The 15,240-nt window shown below is 39.0% G+C and overlaps 1 protein-coding gene, 1 long non-coding RNA gene and 5 other non-coding genes across 13 annotated transcripts in view; 4 read left to right on the plus strand and 3 right to left on the minus strand.

Annotated features, from left to right (window-relative positions):
- Positions 1-4,990, plus strand: part of LOC123772083 (regulator of nonsense transcripts 2) — a 38,936-nt gene extending 33,946 nt beyond the window's left edge. For 4 of the 5 annotated variants that reach the window (XM_069311184.1, XM_069311185.1, XM_045765004.2 and 1 more), the window contains exon 25: positions 4,303-4,990. In XM_069311184.1, the coding sequence (XP_069167285.1) occupies positions 4,303-4,413 (111 nt within the window). In that variant the 3' untranslated portion in view covers positions 4,414-4,990. Of the gene's footprint in view, positions 1-3,681; positions 3,844-4,302 lie in introns of all 5 variants that reach the window. The other variant, XR_011224033.1, reaches the window with a different exon arrangement.
- Positions 3,103-15,240, minus strand: part of LOC123772084 (uncharacterized) — a 71,224-nt gene continuing 59,086 nt past the window's right edge. Inside the window, exons 2-7 of one of the 3 annotated variants that reach the window (XR_011224034.1) lie at positions 14,342-14,647; positions 13,387-13,452; positions 9,787-9,967; positions 7,347-7,408; positions 5,708-5,778; positions 3,103-3,721 (exon numbers count right to left, since the gene is read on the minus strand). This is a non-coding gene — a long non-coding RNA (uncharacterized lncRNA). Of the gene's footprint in view, positions 3,722-5,707; positions 5,779-7,346; positions 7,409-9,786; positions 9,968-10,072; positions 10,175-13,386; positions 13,453-14,341; positions 14,648-15,240 lie in introns of those variants that run through there. The other 2 variants (XR_006774602.2, XR_006774603.2) reach the window with 2 other exon arrangements.
- TRNAA-UGC (transfer RNA alanine (anticodon UGC)) lies at positions 10,452-10,523 on the plus strand. Its single transcript has one exon. It is a non-coding gene; the product is annotated as a tRNA-Ala (tRNA).
- Positions 10,531-10,603, plus strand: TRNAA-AGC (transfer RNA alanine (anticodon AGC)). Its single transcript has one exon. It is a non-coding gene; the product is annotated as a tRNA-Ala (tRNA).
- TRNAA-AGC (transfer RNA alanine (anticodon AGC)) lies at positions 10,810-10,882 on the minus strand. Its single transcript has one exon. It is a non-coding gene; the product is annotated as a tRNA-Ala (tRNA).
- On the minus strand, positions 10,890-10,961 carry TRNAA-UGC (transfer RNA alanine (anticodon UGC)). Its single transcript has one exon. It is a non-coding gene; the product is annotated as a tRNA-Ala (tRNA).
- LOC123772357 (U6atac minor spliceosomal RNA) lies at positions 11,358-11,462 on the plus strand. The gene has a single exon (XR_006774639.1). It is a non-coding gene; the product is annotated as a U6atac minor spliceosomal RNA (small nuclear RNA).

The raw sequence follows: 15,240 nt of genomic DNA on the forward strand, positions 1-15,240 counted from the left end.
GTTAGGGATTCTTAATCATCTTATTGATTGGCCTTCCAAAATAATCTTTCCTGCCTCTACTCTTTACAGATGCCATCTTGTCGAATTGGCTCTGATTACACAACATACCCAACATGAACCTTAGTCCTGCCTTTGTTGCTGTTGACTTTTTCCCCTTTCACAGTACATTCTCAAATGCTCTAACCTTTTTAACAAACATTACCTGACATAAGTCTATCCATCCTTTTTCCCTTTTTCTCCTCCTATTCCTATGTTCGCATTCTTATACCCATTATTACCCCCCTTTATTACACCTATCCCATCCATACCTTTTGCCTTGCTCTTACCTTCCTCTAGGAATTGTCTCGTCCTCACTCTTCCCTTACTTAATGCCCGTGCCTCCCTCCCTCCCATCACAATCGACTTGATAAAGGTCTAGAACGGGTCGAAACGTCAGCTCCTCGTCTTCTTGTAACAAACTAGTTTGTTGTAGAAATCATTTATTATAGATCTGGCATAAATATTACATGGGGGTCACATGGTCTAGCAAAAGTTAGTGGCAGAGGAGGGGACCTGACTTGGAGCTGTGGGAGGTCACCCCCTCGGGGATTAGGACAGTGGTGTATATGCAGGACCGCCAGCTCTCCTTGTTTTTAAAGTATCACTTTGAGTAATTCAGGTATTAAAGAAACTAATTAATAACTCTGGTTGTCAAGTATGTAATTAACTTATCGTCACGTATGAGTGAAGAATCAAATCTCCTTAGTTCAAGATCAGCTGACTGGTGGATGTGGCAACGTCGACCTAGGTCAGGTCGCCGCTGGTAGTCTCTCATCTCACCCTCATCTACTTCCAAGACTCCATCTTTTTGTTTAATTTCTCTAAATTACTGAATTTAAGTTTTCATTAATATTGTATTTAATAATATACCTGCTCAAGTATCCAGAGATTTCTCAATTGTTGGAATAACGAGTAAGTCACCTTCAGTGACGTCAAAAAGGAGGGGACTAGTTTTGGAAGCGTAAGAATCTTGACCACCCTGGGTCCAGGGGTCACTAAAACCCTCCATATTATTTAATTCACAAAGTACAAAATTCAGATCTCTAGAATTATTGTAATTGGATATAGCTTTTGCCAAAATGCCTGTACAATTACCATCAGTTTAATAAGAGTTCTACCATTTGGGTTGTCCAGTACAATAGATTAGTTGTTCAATTTAAACCCTGCTTAGTAAATTGATAAACCTGGCGGAATAATACTCACTAGCCTCAGTTGTGAGGAGAGCTAGGCGAGATTAGTGTGGTTTTGAGCAGCAGCTGGAGGGGTCAACCATTCTCACCTCTCCAGAGATCAGCACTCCATCGGCTGGTTTCATAGTTAAGGTAAAAGTTGCAGTGAAGTTGAGTAGAGTAATCTCATGTCTGCCTCTATAGAACACTAAGTTCATTTAGGGAGTGCTTATTAATTTATATTTCTTAGCTTTTGATAATACTGTAAACTCTGTTAAGATTTTCTCGTTTCATGGAAATACTCAAAAATATGAATGATTTTACATGTGATGGTCCTTGCCATTTGATCTCCAGGAGTCTGGGTTTATTTGGGTCGCAAGCCTGGCCCAGTTAAAGAGTTAATATATTCCCTTGTTTGCAAGTAAATTCCCACACTTAACGTAAATTCATCCCCCCTTTTCCATGTAATTGGGGATTAAGCCCCAAGGGTTAAATGATTAATTGGTCCAGGCCCCGATTATTCGACAGCTTTGGTTACTGGTCTGGTGGTGGCGGCGTAAAGAGATCCCTTGAGTTGGCTAGCAAGCCTCTTGTGACGTCACGTGGCTGTAGAATCTAAGCCGATCGAGCGGCTAAGACCACATGGCGTGGGACTCGGCCGAGAGTTAGCTCGGGGGGGTCCTTGGAATTACAAATTAGCCAACTCAAGGGATCTCTTTACGCCGCCACCACCAGACCAGTAACCAAAGCTGTCGAATAATCGGGGCCTGGACCAATTAATCATTTAACCCTTGGGGCTTAATCCCCAATTACATGGAAAAGGGGGGATGAATTTACGTTCAGTGTGGGAATTTACTTGCAAACAAAGGAATATATTAACTCTTTAACTGGGCCAGGCTTGCGACCCAAATAAACCCAGACTCCTGGAGATCAAATGGCAAGGACCATCACATGTAAAATCATTCATATTTTTGAGTATTTCCATGAAACGAGAAAATCTTAACAGAGTTTACAGTATTATCAAAAGCTAAGAAATATAAATTAATAAGCACTCCCTAAATGAACTTAGTGTTCTATAGAGGCAGACATGAGATTACTCTACTCAACTTCACTGCAACTTTTACCTTAACTATGAAACCAGCCGATGGAGTGCTGATCTCTGGAGAGGTGAGAATGGTTGACCCCTCCAGCTGCTGCTCAAAACCACACTAATCTCGCCTAGCTCTCCTCACAACTGAGGCTAGCGAGTATTATTCCGCCAGGTTTATCAATTTACTAAGCAGGGTTTAAATTGAACAACTAATCTATTGTACTGGACAACCCAAATGGTAGAACTCTTATTAAACTGATGGTAATTGTACAGGCATCTTGGCAAAAGCTATATCCAATTACAATAATTCTAGATATTTGAATTTTGTACTTTGTGAATTAAGTAATATGGAGGGTTTTGGTGACCCCTGGACCGAGGGTGGTCAAGATTCTTACGCTTCCGAAATTAGTCCCCCTCCCTTTTGACGTCACTGATGGTGACTTAATCGTTATTCCAACAATTGAGAAATCTCTGGATACTTGAGCAGGTATATTATTGAATAAAATATTAATGAAAACTTTATTTTCTCTAAATTACTGAATTCAACAAAAAGATGGAGTCTTGGAAGTAGACCGGGGGGGGGGGGGGGGGGTAAGATGAGACACTACCAGCGGCGACCTGACCTAGGTCGACATTGCCACATCTGCCAGTCAGCTGATCTTGAACTAAGGAGATTTGATTCTTCACTCATACGTGACGATAAGTTAATTACATACTTGACAACCAGAGTTATTAATTAGTTTCTTTAATACCTGAATTACTCAAAGTGATACTTTAAAAACAAGGAGAGCTGGCGGTCCTGCATATACACCACTGTCCTAATCCCCGAGGGGGTGACCTCCCACAGCTCCAAGTCAGGTCCCCTCCTCTGCCACTAACTTTTGCTAGACCATGTGACCCCCATGTAATATTTATGCCAGATCTATAATAAATGATTTCTACAACAAACTAGTTTGTTACATTCTGATGTGTGGTTTAGTCTTAAAGAACCTTGCTCCCTTAAGTAGGTTTGTTATATGAGCTCCTATGACTGCATAATTTAATGTATGTAAGTAAAGCAAATGTAGCTAGTAAAAAAATCATCAATCTAAAACTTGGGCCAATATGAATTTAGAGAAACTGGCTACTCATATGGAATGCCATACAACTGAGGTCACTCACCTCCAATTGCACCACCACCCTTCCATCACAAGCACTGTGGCCAGGTGCCAAGGACAGACTTAAACTGCTTATCCACTTCAGGAGGGCACCAGAATCTTCCTAGGTCATTCCTATGTCATTTCACCTGCACTTTTGAAATCACAGTAACTGCTTTGGTTGCACTCAACACAGGATAGGCGGGGGGGTTAGTGCAATGTTTGTTTACACCTGGTCTTGAAACAGGAAAACCAGGGATTTGTTTCGCAGAGGTCTGGATAACTACCTGGAAAGAGATGCAGCAGGAGGGTGACATTAATGTGTGGGAGTGATGCAAGGTTATCGTGCAGAGGGTGAATAACCGCTTAGAAGAATTAAATAATGTGGATTGATGTCGGCAGCTGTAAGGTACTTTTTTTACTGCACGTCTCAATAATTTTTCTAATATTTTCTGCCAACAGCCCACGAGGGTCCTACACTCCATCTTGTGGTTTTGTAGAAATTCATTTAACCTTAACAATTTCATTTATATACTGTAAGTTAATTGTAAATATCCACTGCAGTGACATGATTGTACTGTATGTATTTAACAAAACTGTAACAGTCATGTATACTTTTGCAAATAAAGATTAATATCACTATTTTTCCATGAACTTTAGTAAATTGAAGGTAGTTTGAAGGGATGGGTGCTGATTTGTTGTGTTACTTCCACTGGAAGTGACATGCATGTGCCAAGCATGAATAAGGGAAATGGAGGGAGGTGTATTAAAGGCAAGTGTACTGGAGGCAAAACGTGTGTATATCTTAAATGTATGAGAATAAATAACTATTAATTTTGTATAGGAAACATTTCTATTGTGTTCGCAGACACAGCGGCCAGCCACCATGAACTTTAACCGTGATAGACGACCAAAATATCAACACCCAAAAGGTGCCCCTGATGCAGACCTTATATTTGGACCTAAGAAGATTAGATGAGTGGAATCATCTTCATTGAAACTTCATAGAGAATGTTGTCTTATCATTTTTAAAATACATATTTTTAAATGCGGTACAGAATTGTGTTTTATGCAGATACTGATGCTTTATAAGAATACGTTTCCTTATTAAATGCAATAAATCTGTTAGACACATTGGTTGTTCATGTCATCGAGAAATTCTACTGTTTAACAATTGAATACTTGGCATGTAACAATACTTTGTTGAACGTGTTTTGTTTCTGCATATAGAAAAAATATTAGTTTAGAGATGGAGCATTCTGTGATTACACTTGCTTCTTAACAGTATGTCTACATGCTTGGCTGAGTACATGCATAAACAAGATACTAAAAAATTGGTTACTTTGGTAGTCACTGAAAACTGAACTCATTGTGAAACTATCATCTTTGTGAAGCTACAGCAAGTGGAAAGACATTTAACCCAGACTACTTCATGGATGAAACTAGTATTTAATTGAACTTTTTGTGAATATTGAACTGGATCATGTATGATTCTTATGCTCATTCAATTTATAAATAAGTTCTGTTCTGATTTTTAAAATATATCAGAGAAGAGTCTCAGTGTTTTAATACCCTGACTTCTGAATATAAAATAAAGGTCTCTGTAATGAGTTGATTCTGCAGTATATTAACAGGACTAAAATAAATTTAATTTATTACTTAAGGGTGATTAAGAACACCATTACAATATTTTATACTAACAAAAGGCACATCTTGCCATGAACACTGCAAAATCAATACAACGGGTTAAAAATAAATCTTGCTTTACACACCTGTTAACAATTCAGGAAACTGTAACCTGCTATTCGGACAGAACTTTCAATGGATGTAGTACATATACATGGAGTTAGATGAAGCTTTTGACAAGGTACCACATGAAAGACTGGCAAGGAAATTACAAGCACATGGAATAAATGGTAGAATACTAGAGTAAATAAAACAATGTTTAAAACAAAGAAAGCAAAGGATTGTCCTAAATGGAAATGAATCTGAATGGAGAAATGTGGCGAGTTGGGTACCACAGGGTCCATTTTAGGGCCAACCCTTTTTTGTTGTGTATCAATGACAAATGACTATATTACAAACAGTATCAAATTTGCAAACGACACCAAGATTTATGGTGAAGTAGAACGTGAAATTGATATTGAGGTCTTATAAAAGAGATCTACATGAACTTCATAACCGGTCAGATGACTGGCAAATGCTTTTTAGTATTGAAAAATGCAAGACCTTTCATGTGGGGCATAACAATCACAGCTATTAAATACCATTACCTTTTAGCAGAATGATGACGAGGACCATGGAGTCAGAATCCACCAATTACTGGAAGCTGCACAAGTGGGAGCTGCAATTAAAAACCTAGAAATAGTCACATGAACCTTTGAATTAAAGAAAAAGAAGGCAGTTATTGAACTGTATAAATCTCTGGTCCCCCCCCCCCCACTTGGATTATTGTATCCAAGCATGGAGATCAAGAAAGAAATGTCTGTTTTGGAGAAACTTCAACAACGGGCAATAAAAATTATCAACTTTCATACCGAGAACTATTGCGGGCCACAGGGCTAACATTGCAATCCAGACAGGACAGGGCTGATCTCATGGAAACTTAAAATACTGAACAATTTGGAGGATACTGATTCAGACAGCCTCTGTAAAAGGTCAAATGGAACATAAACAAGGAGCAACTGTTTCAAGCTACAATGTAAGACAGAAAAATAGATTCTTTTTCACTTTTAAGGTTATAAGCCCATAGAACTACCTACAGTACTGCCAAAGCTGTACCTGCCTAAACACTGCTGAATTTAGAAATCCAGCTCAATAAAATTATTAGGACAAATGGGGGTGGTCATTGAGATCACTGGAAATAGTGGCTCTCAGGTAAATTTAGGTCCCCGGTAAAAATATAATATGTTTTTACTTCCTTTGCTTTATAGAGACAATAAATTCATTTGTCTCGGGCTAAATTTCATTACTCCCTCTCTAAACCCTCCTGATCTAGATACAAAACAATGGAGAATCTTTTAATGCAAGAAAGTTATTTGCAATCTGTTTAGCTGAAAATTCTAGTTGCACAACTTTGCATTATGGGATTCTAAAGATAATTGTACACATGGCCTGCAAAATTAATTATACATATTCATTCAAGGCTTATCACAATCTTAACTAAAACATTATTATTGCATATTTTAACTTGCAAGTCCCTGGGTAAGGTAGTTTTGTGAGAATCTATTCACGGTCATCTGCTGTTCTGCAAGGGTTTGTGTCAAATGCCTCTCTTTCCCCACGAGACATAACATTTCCATAGTTGGGGTAAATGTGCACATGTATGACAACTTGGAAAGCAGTCGAGTATGACTTGTAAAGCTCCCTCATTTAGCCAAATGGTAGGAGGCAGACAAAGTAAAATTAAAGGGGATAGACAATCTGTATTCCCCTTTTAGTTTTACTTCTGTCAGGGAGTCAAAGTTGGTAAACCTAGCCCCACCCCACAATTAGAATAAGCTTTCTGTCTTGGGATTAGAAGAATAAACAGCAGACAATTGAGGACAACTTGTACAACAGTATTCAGGCTGTGGGTTCTGCAGTACAGTAGTATATCCTCTCCTGAATTGAGAGACCTGGGGTAAATTCTCGGGCAGAACCAACTGTTGGGCAAGTTTTCTTTCACCTGCTGTTCACCTAGCAGTAAATAGGTACCTGGGAGTTAGACAACTGATGTTGGTTACATTATGGGGAGGGTCATTAGTTGACCTTCATACGTCTACAGACAAGCGTCCTGTCTCTGACAACAGAAATTATAACCCTTGCACAACTGTAGACAACTGCTGAAAATATATTCTTGCAGAACAGTTAATAACTGAAGATATATGTACATAATAGGCTCAAGGAGCTGAACATTGGTTCGTAACATACCTTTAGACAGTACAACACTCCCAGGCAGAGCACAGGGCACACACTTCACGCTTCAAGAAGACCTGGATAAAATAAGTATATGGAGCACTACTTGGCAAATGGAATTTAATGTAAATAAATGCCCTGTAATGGAATATGGAATAGGAGAACATTGACCCCACACAACCTATAAATTATATGAGAAATCTTTAAAGAATTCTGACCAAGAAAGAGATCTAGGGGTGGTTTTAGATAGAAAACTATCACCTGAGGATCACATAAAGAACATTGTGTGAGGGGCCTATGCTACACTTTCTAACTTCAGAATTGCTTTTAAATACATGGATGGTGAAATACTAAAGAAATTTTTCACGACTTTTGTTAGACCAAAGCTGGAATATGCAGCGGTTGTGTGGTGCCCATATCTGAAGAAGCACATCAACAAACTGGGAAAAGGTGCAAAGACATGCCACTAAGTGGATCCTGGAATTGAAGGACAAGATCTACGAGGAGAGGTTACAGGCATTAAATATGCCAAAACTAGAAGATGGAATAAAAAGAGGTGATATGATCACTATGTACAAAATAATAACAAATTTATAAAATTGATAGGGAAGAATTCCTGACACCTGGAACTTCAAGAACAAGAGGTCATAGACTAACTAAACAAAGATGCAGAAGAAAATATAAGAAAATTCACTTTCGCAAACAGAGTGGTAGACGGTTGGAACAAGTTAGGTGAGAAGGTCGTGGAGCCCAAAACCATCAGTAATTTCAAAGCATTATATGAGAGTGCTGGGAAGACGGGACGCCACGAGCGTAGCTCTCATTTTGTAACTACACTTGGGTAATTACATGCAGATACACATATGGTCATCCTCCACCAGGACGATATTAGACCACCATAGCAGTCAAGAATTAATGGACTATTAATTTCTGGGCTCAGTGTCACAACTCTTGTCTCGCATATTGTCCTGTAGCATAGTAGTCTACATGTCCTTGGCTCAAAACTGAGGGACCTGGGTTCAATCCCTGGGCAGGACAGAAATGGTTAGACACATTTCCTTCCAACCGAGGACTTTACATAACATTAAAATAATTACCTGGAAGGTGGGCAATTGTTGGGAGTTGCATCCTGGAAATACTTTTGTTTAGTTGGCCAAGCAGGACCTTTATAAACCTAAGTATTGTACTGTACAGACATCTTGTTAATTACAACGGGAATTATTACTCGTCACTGTAATATATATATATATATATTTTTTTTTTTTTTTTTTTTTTTTTTTTTTTTTTTTTTTTTTTTTTTTGAGATATATACAAGAGTTGTTACATTCTTGTACAGCCACTAGTACGCGTAACGTTTCGGGCAGGTCCCTGGAATACGATCCCCGCCGCGAAGAATCATTTTTTCATCCAAGTACACATTTTACTGTTGCGTTAAACAGAGGCTACAGTTAAGGAATTGCGCCCAGTAAATCCTCCCCGGCCAGGATACGAACCCATGACATAGCGCTCGCGGAATGCCAGGCGAGTGTCTTACCACTACACCACGGAGACTGTAAATGGAAAGACTATATGGAAAATATATATAATGTACTGTACAGTACTGTAAATTGTTGCTGTGTTTCATTGTCCATCTGTCTTTATACTATCTAGAGTTTTTAGACTTGCCCAAGCTTACTCTCGTCTCAATAACTAAAAGGAAGAAAGTTACAGCATTGAGAATTAATTATAGAGCTTGCTATCATATATATACATCAACCGTCTATTATATTTTTAATTGACAAAACCTATAATGAGAATGCTATCTGTATTACAAGATATCCTAAAATGACAATACAATACTTATTGCATAAATTTGGTCATACAAAAGTATGTTGTGGCAGCTGCCAGTGCTCATGGTTTGTGCTATTAAGTTTGTAGAGGACAAAAAAAAATCTAGGCCTAGTGCCAGTATAGCACACATATATATGTACTATATTAGAGCTAGGCTTGCTAGAAGAGACTAGGTTAAGTTCTTTGAGTAATTTACCATTTTTTAGTATGCCATTTGGGCTTATTCAATAATACAAACCATGAACTGTTTTTTGTTCAATACCTAGTGTCTATTTTTTGTAATTTTGAACAAATAGTTGCTATAAGTACTATTATTTTAGGAGGATGGGCAGTATATTCTAAAATAATAATAATAAAAATATACAAATTAATAAGCATTGGTAAAAAATAACTGTTGCAATGTATACAGTGGTAAAATAATTGTTGCAATGTATATACTGTATATAATAAGGCCACTAATACAATTCAATTTCTTTCTTTATTATGCACCCCATACCCATCCCGTGGGCGGTCATTAATACGCACAGCCTTTTGTGCATAACTGAAACTAATTCAGCAAGGTAGTACTGTATACAGGTTTGATGAGGGTTTGGTGTGATAATAAGGAAACAAACAGTTTACATACCTGGGAGTAGGAAGCTGTTGTGGGTAGCATCCTAATGAAGGTAAACAGCTAGCCTGGGCCACGTCCTGGTGAACACCAATTACAGGTTTGTTCACCAAGTAATGGGTTTCTTGTCCCCTACAGTGGCGACTAAGACATCCTCTCTACTGGTGTCAAGGCCCAGCCATAGTGCTCCTCGACTCTGCAAGAACAACATCTGTAATTAACCTTTACCCTACTAGGAAAAAAACGGGGGTTGGGGAAATTGTACAATACTGCCATGTGATTTCCCTACACCTGGAATTACCCGAGGGCCACCATCTCCCTAGTGACCTCAATGGGGACAGGATGCCGGCGGCTTGACAATGGTCCTCAATTGTTTCTGATGATTTTTTCCAACTGATTTCCCCCCCCCCCCCCCCCCCCCCGAGGGGCGAGTGTATTGGGCAACGTCACTCATCCTGTGATGTAAGATCTTGGCATTATTATAGTTTCGGCGGGTAGGCGGTTCCACGGATTTATAACCCTGTGGCCTATAGGTAAAAAAGCATCCGTTTTACCAAACAAGGAATAGTTTTTATTTAGGTAACACTTACTATACAATAATCAAAATTATAAAATAACCCGAAAAAGAAATATTCTGAAAACCTAACAATATTCTCAGTATCTATTACAGTAATAAACAAGGGGGTGTAGCTCAGTGGTAGAGCGTTCGCTTTGCATGTGAAAGGCCCCGGGTTCGATCCCCGGCACCTCCAGGACTATGGGGATGTAGCTCAGATGGTAGAGCGCTCGCTTAGCATGTGAGAGGTACGGGGATCGATACCCCGCATCTCCAAGTTTTAATAATGATTTTGTAACCAGTCTGTATAAATTTCAGACTAGGTCAAATTTCAAGATTCTAAATTTTCTAAATCTTCTAAATTTTTGTACATACATGTCACGTCGTTGTAGATAAAATTGTATTTGTAATTTGTGGAGAAAATTGTGTTTTAATAAGTCTTAAAAGACTTTAATAAACAAAATCTATTATGTATTAAAACTTGGAGATGCGGGGTATCGATCCCCGTACCTCTCACATGCTAAGCGAGCGCTCTACCATCTGAGCTACATCCCCATAGTTCTGGAGGTGCCGGGGATCGAACCCGGGGCCTTTCACATGCAAAGCGAACGCTCTACCACTGAGCTACACCCCCTCTGACTTTTACGATGAAATCGTCTGTATTTATATATTCAAATTCATATCCATTAGCTGACCATGTGTACTGTTTATGTATTTTATGATGTGATTAATAATATTTATATTAAATACATCAATTGTGGTAGTTACACTTGATAAATATTACTTTAACATGTTAAAATACGTTCACGGGAGACACCTCCCGTCACGCAGGGTGCAGTCGCACCTCCACATATTTCCAGTATTAGCTTTTGATACTGGTAATGGCTCAAAAGGGCCACCACTTACGGGCTATTCATGCCCGTGCCACCTTTTGGGTGGCTTAATCTTTACCAATCAATCAATCTTAAGATACGTTAGGGGTGTTAGCGCGGCCAGACTGGTGAGTAGCGCCCGGATGCCGTCGTCTCTCGTGTTGTACGAAAGGAGAGAAGGTTAGCACTCCCCTTGATAAGGACGGACAACACATATAACGTCAAGGCACAGTCGCTCCGGCGACACCTGACACCATTTTTCCAGGTCCGCACCAGCGGCCTCCGTCACTATACGTCTTGTTGAGGACGTATAGTGAGATACTGTGTGTTAATGACGGGGCTTCATCAGAAGGGTGGCGCTCACAAATCACCCGTTCCCAGTACGCGCGCAACACGAGTTCGAATCCTCCTAAAGTATATATATTTTCAATTAGACTTGTATATAAATAAATATTCCAAGAAGGTACATTGCGTTGTGAGAGTACATAACATTGGTGGTCTTAGATTCTTGCAAAGCCACTAACACGCATTCCCTCTCAGCGCTTACGTTAGTGTTTGTGTGCCTATATAGCAATAATTGTTGTATTGTTCATGATACTTACAGTGTCTGCCAGGTCAATGTATTATGTAGGTAATAACATATCAGCTCGTCTTCTCCAGAGTTCACAGCGTCACTAAACTGATTTACTAAATTATCTGAACTTATTCTAACCAAGGATCCTGTATATTTTGCGAGCCACTATGATTTGTATTGCCAATTACATCAATATAGGTACAATGATCCACATCGTTATTATAAGTACTATCTAAACTGAAGCATGGGCTGCATTTTTAGTACATCTGCTTTAGGCCATAGGGAATTTATACGTTAAAATGCGATGTACTATTTGAGAGGACGGGTAAAGAGAGATTGCTGGCGTTTTCTTTTAGTCATTAATTCTATCATGAAAGAAAATATGAAATAGTGTTCAAATAGCATGTTACTTCTGTGAGTTGTGTTTTCCAAAGTAAATGCACTGTGTAAGCTTTGCGGTCACGTTGCGTTATGTTACATTGATTATACTATACCTTGTAAAAATTTATTGTATGTATGTACCTTACCTAAATAAAATTGTATTGTAATTGTACTAAACAATTTAGCAGATACACCCCTATAGTAACATAACACTGGTTAGCTCGTGCTTTCTCTCAACTTACAAAAGAAAACGTACTTTGCTACCATAAGGGAGGACTTAAAACTTTGGCATTCTCTGTGCCTTTGAAGGGGTCGGATTAATAATAATTCATTGTATAAACAGCCAGTGTATGTCTTAATGTTAGGCTTAAATAGAGGTCCCCCCCCCCCACCAAGGTCGAATTATTGACCCCGCCCAGGATACAACCCCACAACAAACTGACTAACTCCTGGGTACCTACTTACTGCTAAGTGAACAGATGAATTAGGTGATAGGAAATGCGCCCAACCATTTCTGTCCCGGCCGGGATTCGAATCCGGAATTCTTGATTGTCGAAAACGAACCCAACTGTACTACCTGGACCCTTCCACAATTTTACCACAATACACGAATTGGGTATATATGGGGCTTTTAATTTATATGTTAAATTATTTAAAACTCTAACATCTGTACATTAACAGTCTATATAAACTCAGCAACAAGTTCGTCAATGATGTAACTTAATTAAATCAATATTAGAGTTCAATTTATGAACGCGAGCTCTGTATACATGTGCCTCTTAACACTCCCACCAAAACTGCAACCTTTCATCTAGAAATGATAGCACCTGTTATTACTATGGATGGATATAAAGAAAATGCGAACTGTTGCACCCATAAAAGTCACACTTTGTATTATTCATTTTATACAGAGTCTGAGAAGGCAAGGAGTCCCATAGCCATACATCTTCCATGTATGTGCTTTTACCCGAATAAACATTTGAATTTTATTTTTTTGGCGTTAGGGGGGTGATTAGCAGTGATTTAATCAATACGCCTGAGTTAGGAATTTGTTGCGGATTGCGTCCTAGAGAAGGGCAGCAGTTGGAGGACCTCGATAAATTATCTTGCCGTCAGAGGCAGATAGTTTATGATGCAAGACTGTGGGCGATAGCACAAAAAAAAATACATAGAGCACAACAAGTTTTAATCTGACTTCACCGGAGATTTTTATATTAATAGCTCCATCTAACCTGCACATCACTTACGGGCTCACCATAGCCCGTGCTACATAGACACTTCGTTCTGAGTAGCTAAATCTGAAACATAAAATGACAACCTGTTACAAATTTTTGCATTGCAAAATCTATGTATTTTCAATAAATTGTTATACAGTGTAAGAAGATCTTTTGTTAGTACCTAAAATAATTTAAATGTGAAGTATTACAGGATCATAGAAAAGCTGTTTATTATTATTAATCGTCACACTATAGAGCTTAACACAACTCACGCCGGCACCCCCCCCCCCCTTCATCGTGCATACACAGTTGCACTTTAATTTAGTCTGTATAATGTACAGAGTTCATTACGGTCAGTTACTCCTGTTTACTTCAATAGTGGGATTCAGTGGAGTCCCAGTGTGTTTAATTTATACCATATGGCGGTCTGGGCTAAGATGCGTCGATGAGAATACCCCGATCGCTGTAGGCACTGTTCCATTATGCTTTACTTGGGTTTACTTTATATGTTACGTTCAGTTACTACCGTTAATTTAGTTTATTATCCTTCATATAAGTCTTAATTTTTTTCTTGATACATTTACTTAATAATTATGTTTATTAAAAAAAAACTTCCCATGTTCACAATTCACATTTGAACTACATAATATATAGCCGGTTAATGTACTACATTTCGATAACATCCAGTCAAGTGCCCACCTGTAAACAAAATACAGGTAACCGTCTGACTTTACATGCCTGAGGGCTGGACGGTAGAGCAACAGTCTCGCTCCGTGCAGATCGGCGTTCAATCCCCGACCGTCCAAGTGGTTGAGGACTTGGGGCACCATTCCTTCCCCCCGTCCCATCCCTAGTCCTTATTCTGATCCCTTCCAAGTGCTATATAGTCATAATGGCTTGGCGCCTTCCCCTGATAGTTCAATTCAAAATTCAATACATGCCAGGGGTCAATAACCACATAATTACTTACCTAAATAAACACTGCAGGATTCTTTTAACGATGCACGCCGTTTGCATGAGGGTAATGTACTCAAGATGACTGCAAGAGGTGTATAGTGAGCAGTGTGAGGCCTCGGGCGTCACGCTGGGTCAAAGACTGACGTTGTTGCTGCTGTCTCACTATTCCACGGGCACTGGGTAGTGATAATTGTTGTGATGGCGTCATTTGCTTGTGATATTCCAAGGTTGTCTATTAAAGATAGTGCACACGCTGTCTCAGAGTTTATGCTTCCTGCAACACTCTTACTTGCTGATGTAGCGACCATGTAGGCTTGTGCTGCAAAGAATATAGCTGTAGTAAAATAATTAGATCATTATACTGGTGACATTATACAAATTTTAGACAAAATTTGCGACAATAAAACCTGTAACTAGTACACCGTAAGTGTAAATTGCTTACCATATACAACATTGGGGTCAGTTTCAAAACCCATTACTGTACTCACCTAACCTTTGTGCCTGACCTTTGCCTCTATATACCACTCATAGGATACGATTACGAGCGGGGTAATAAATTAACTTAACTAGATTAAGGGCTGTGTGCATGATGTTGTTTTCTATATTAGACAACATTTGGGGAACTCAAATATTCCTGTGCATGGCGTAAGCGGAAGGACTGTATGAATGATTTGGTTTGGTATGGTCGTCATTTGGACGAAGTGAACGGTCTGATGTCGTCATGGTATTGTATTTTGCTAATTTATTATACATCCCATATTTATCCCGTAGAACATCCCATATTTATCCCGTAGAGGGGGTGGAAAAAGTTTTGGAGGAATATAATGACCCATCATGGTTTGAGGAAGGGAACTATCAGGGGGAAAGCGTTAGGCCATTACGACTATATAACACTTGGAAAGGGTCAGAATA

This window comes from Procambarus clarkii, chromosome 69 (genome assembly GCF_040958095.1).
Source record: "Procambarus clarkii isolate CNS0578487 chromosome 69, FALCON_Pclarkii_2.0, whole genome shotgun sequence".
Lineage (NCBI taxonomy): Eukaryota > Metazoa > Arthropoda > Malacostraca > Decapoda > Cambaridae > Procambarus > Procambarus clarkii.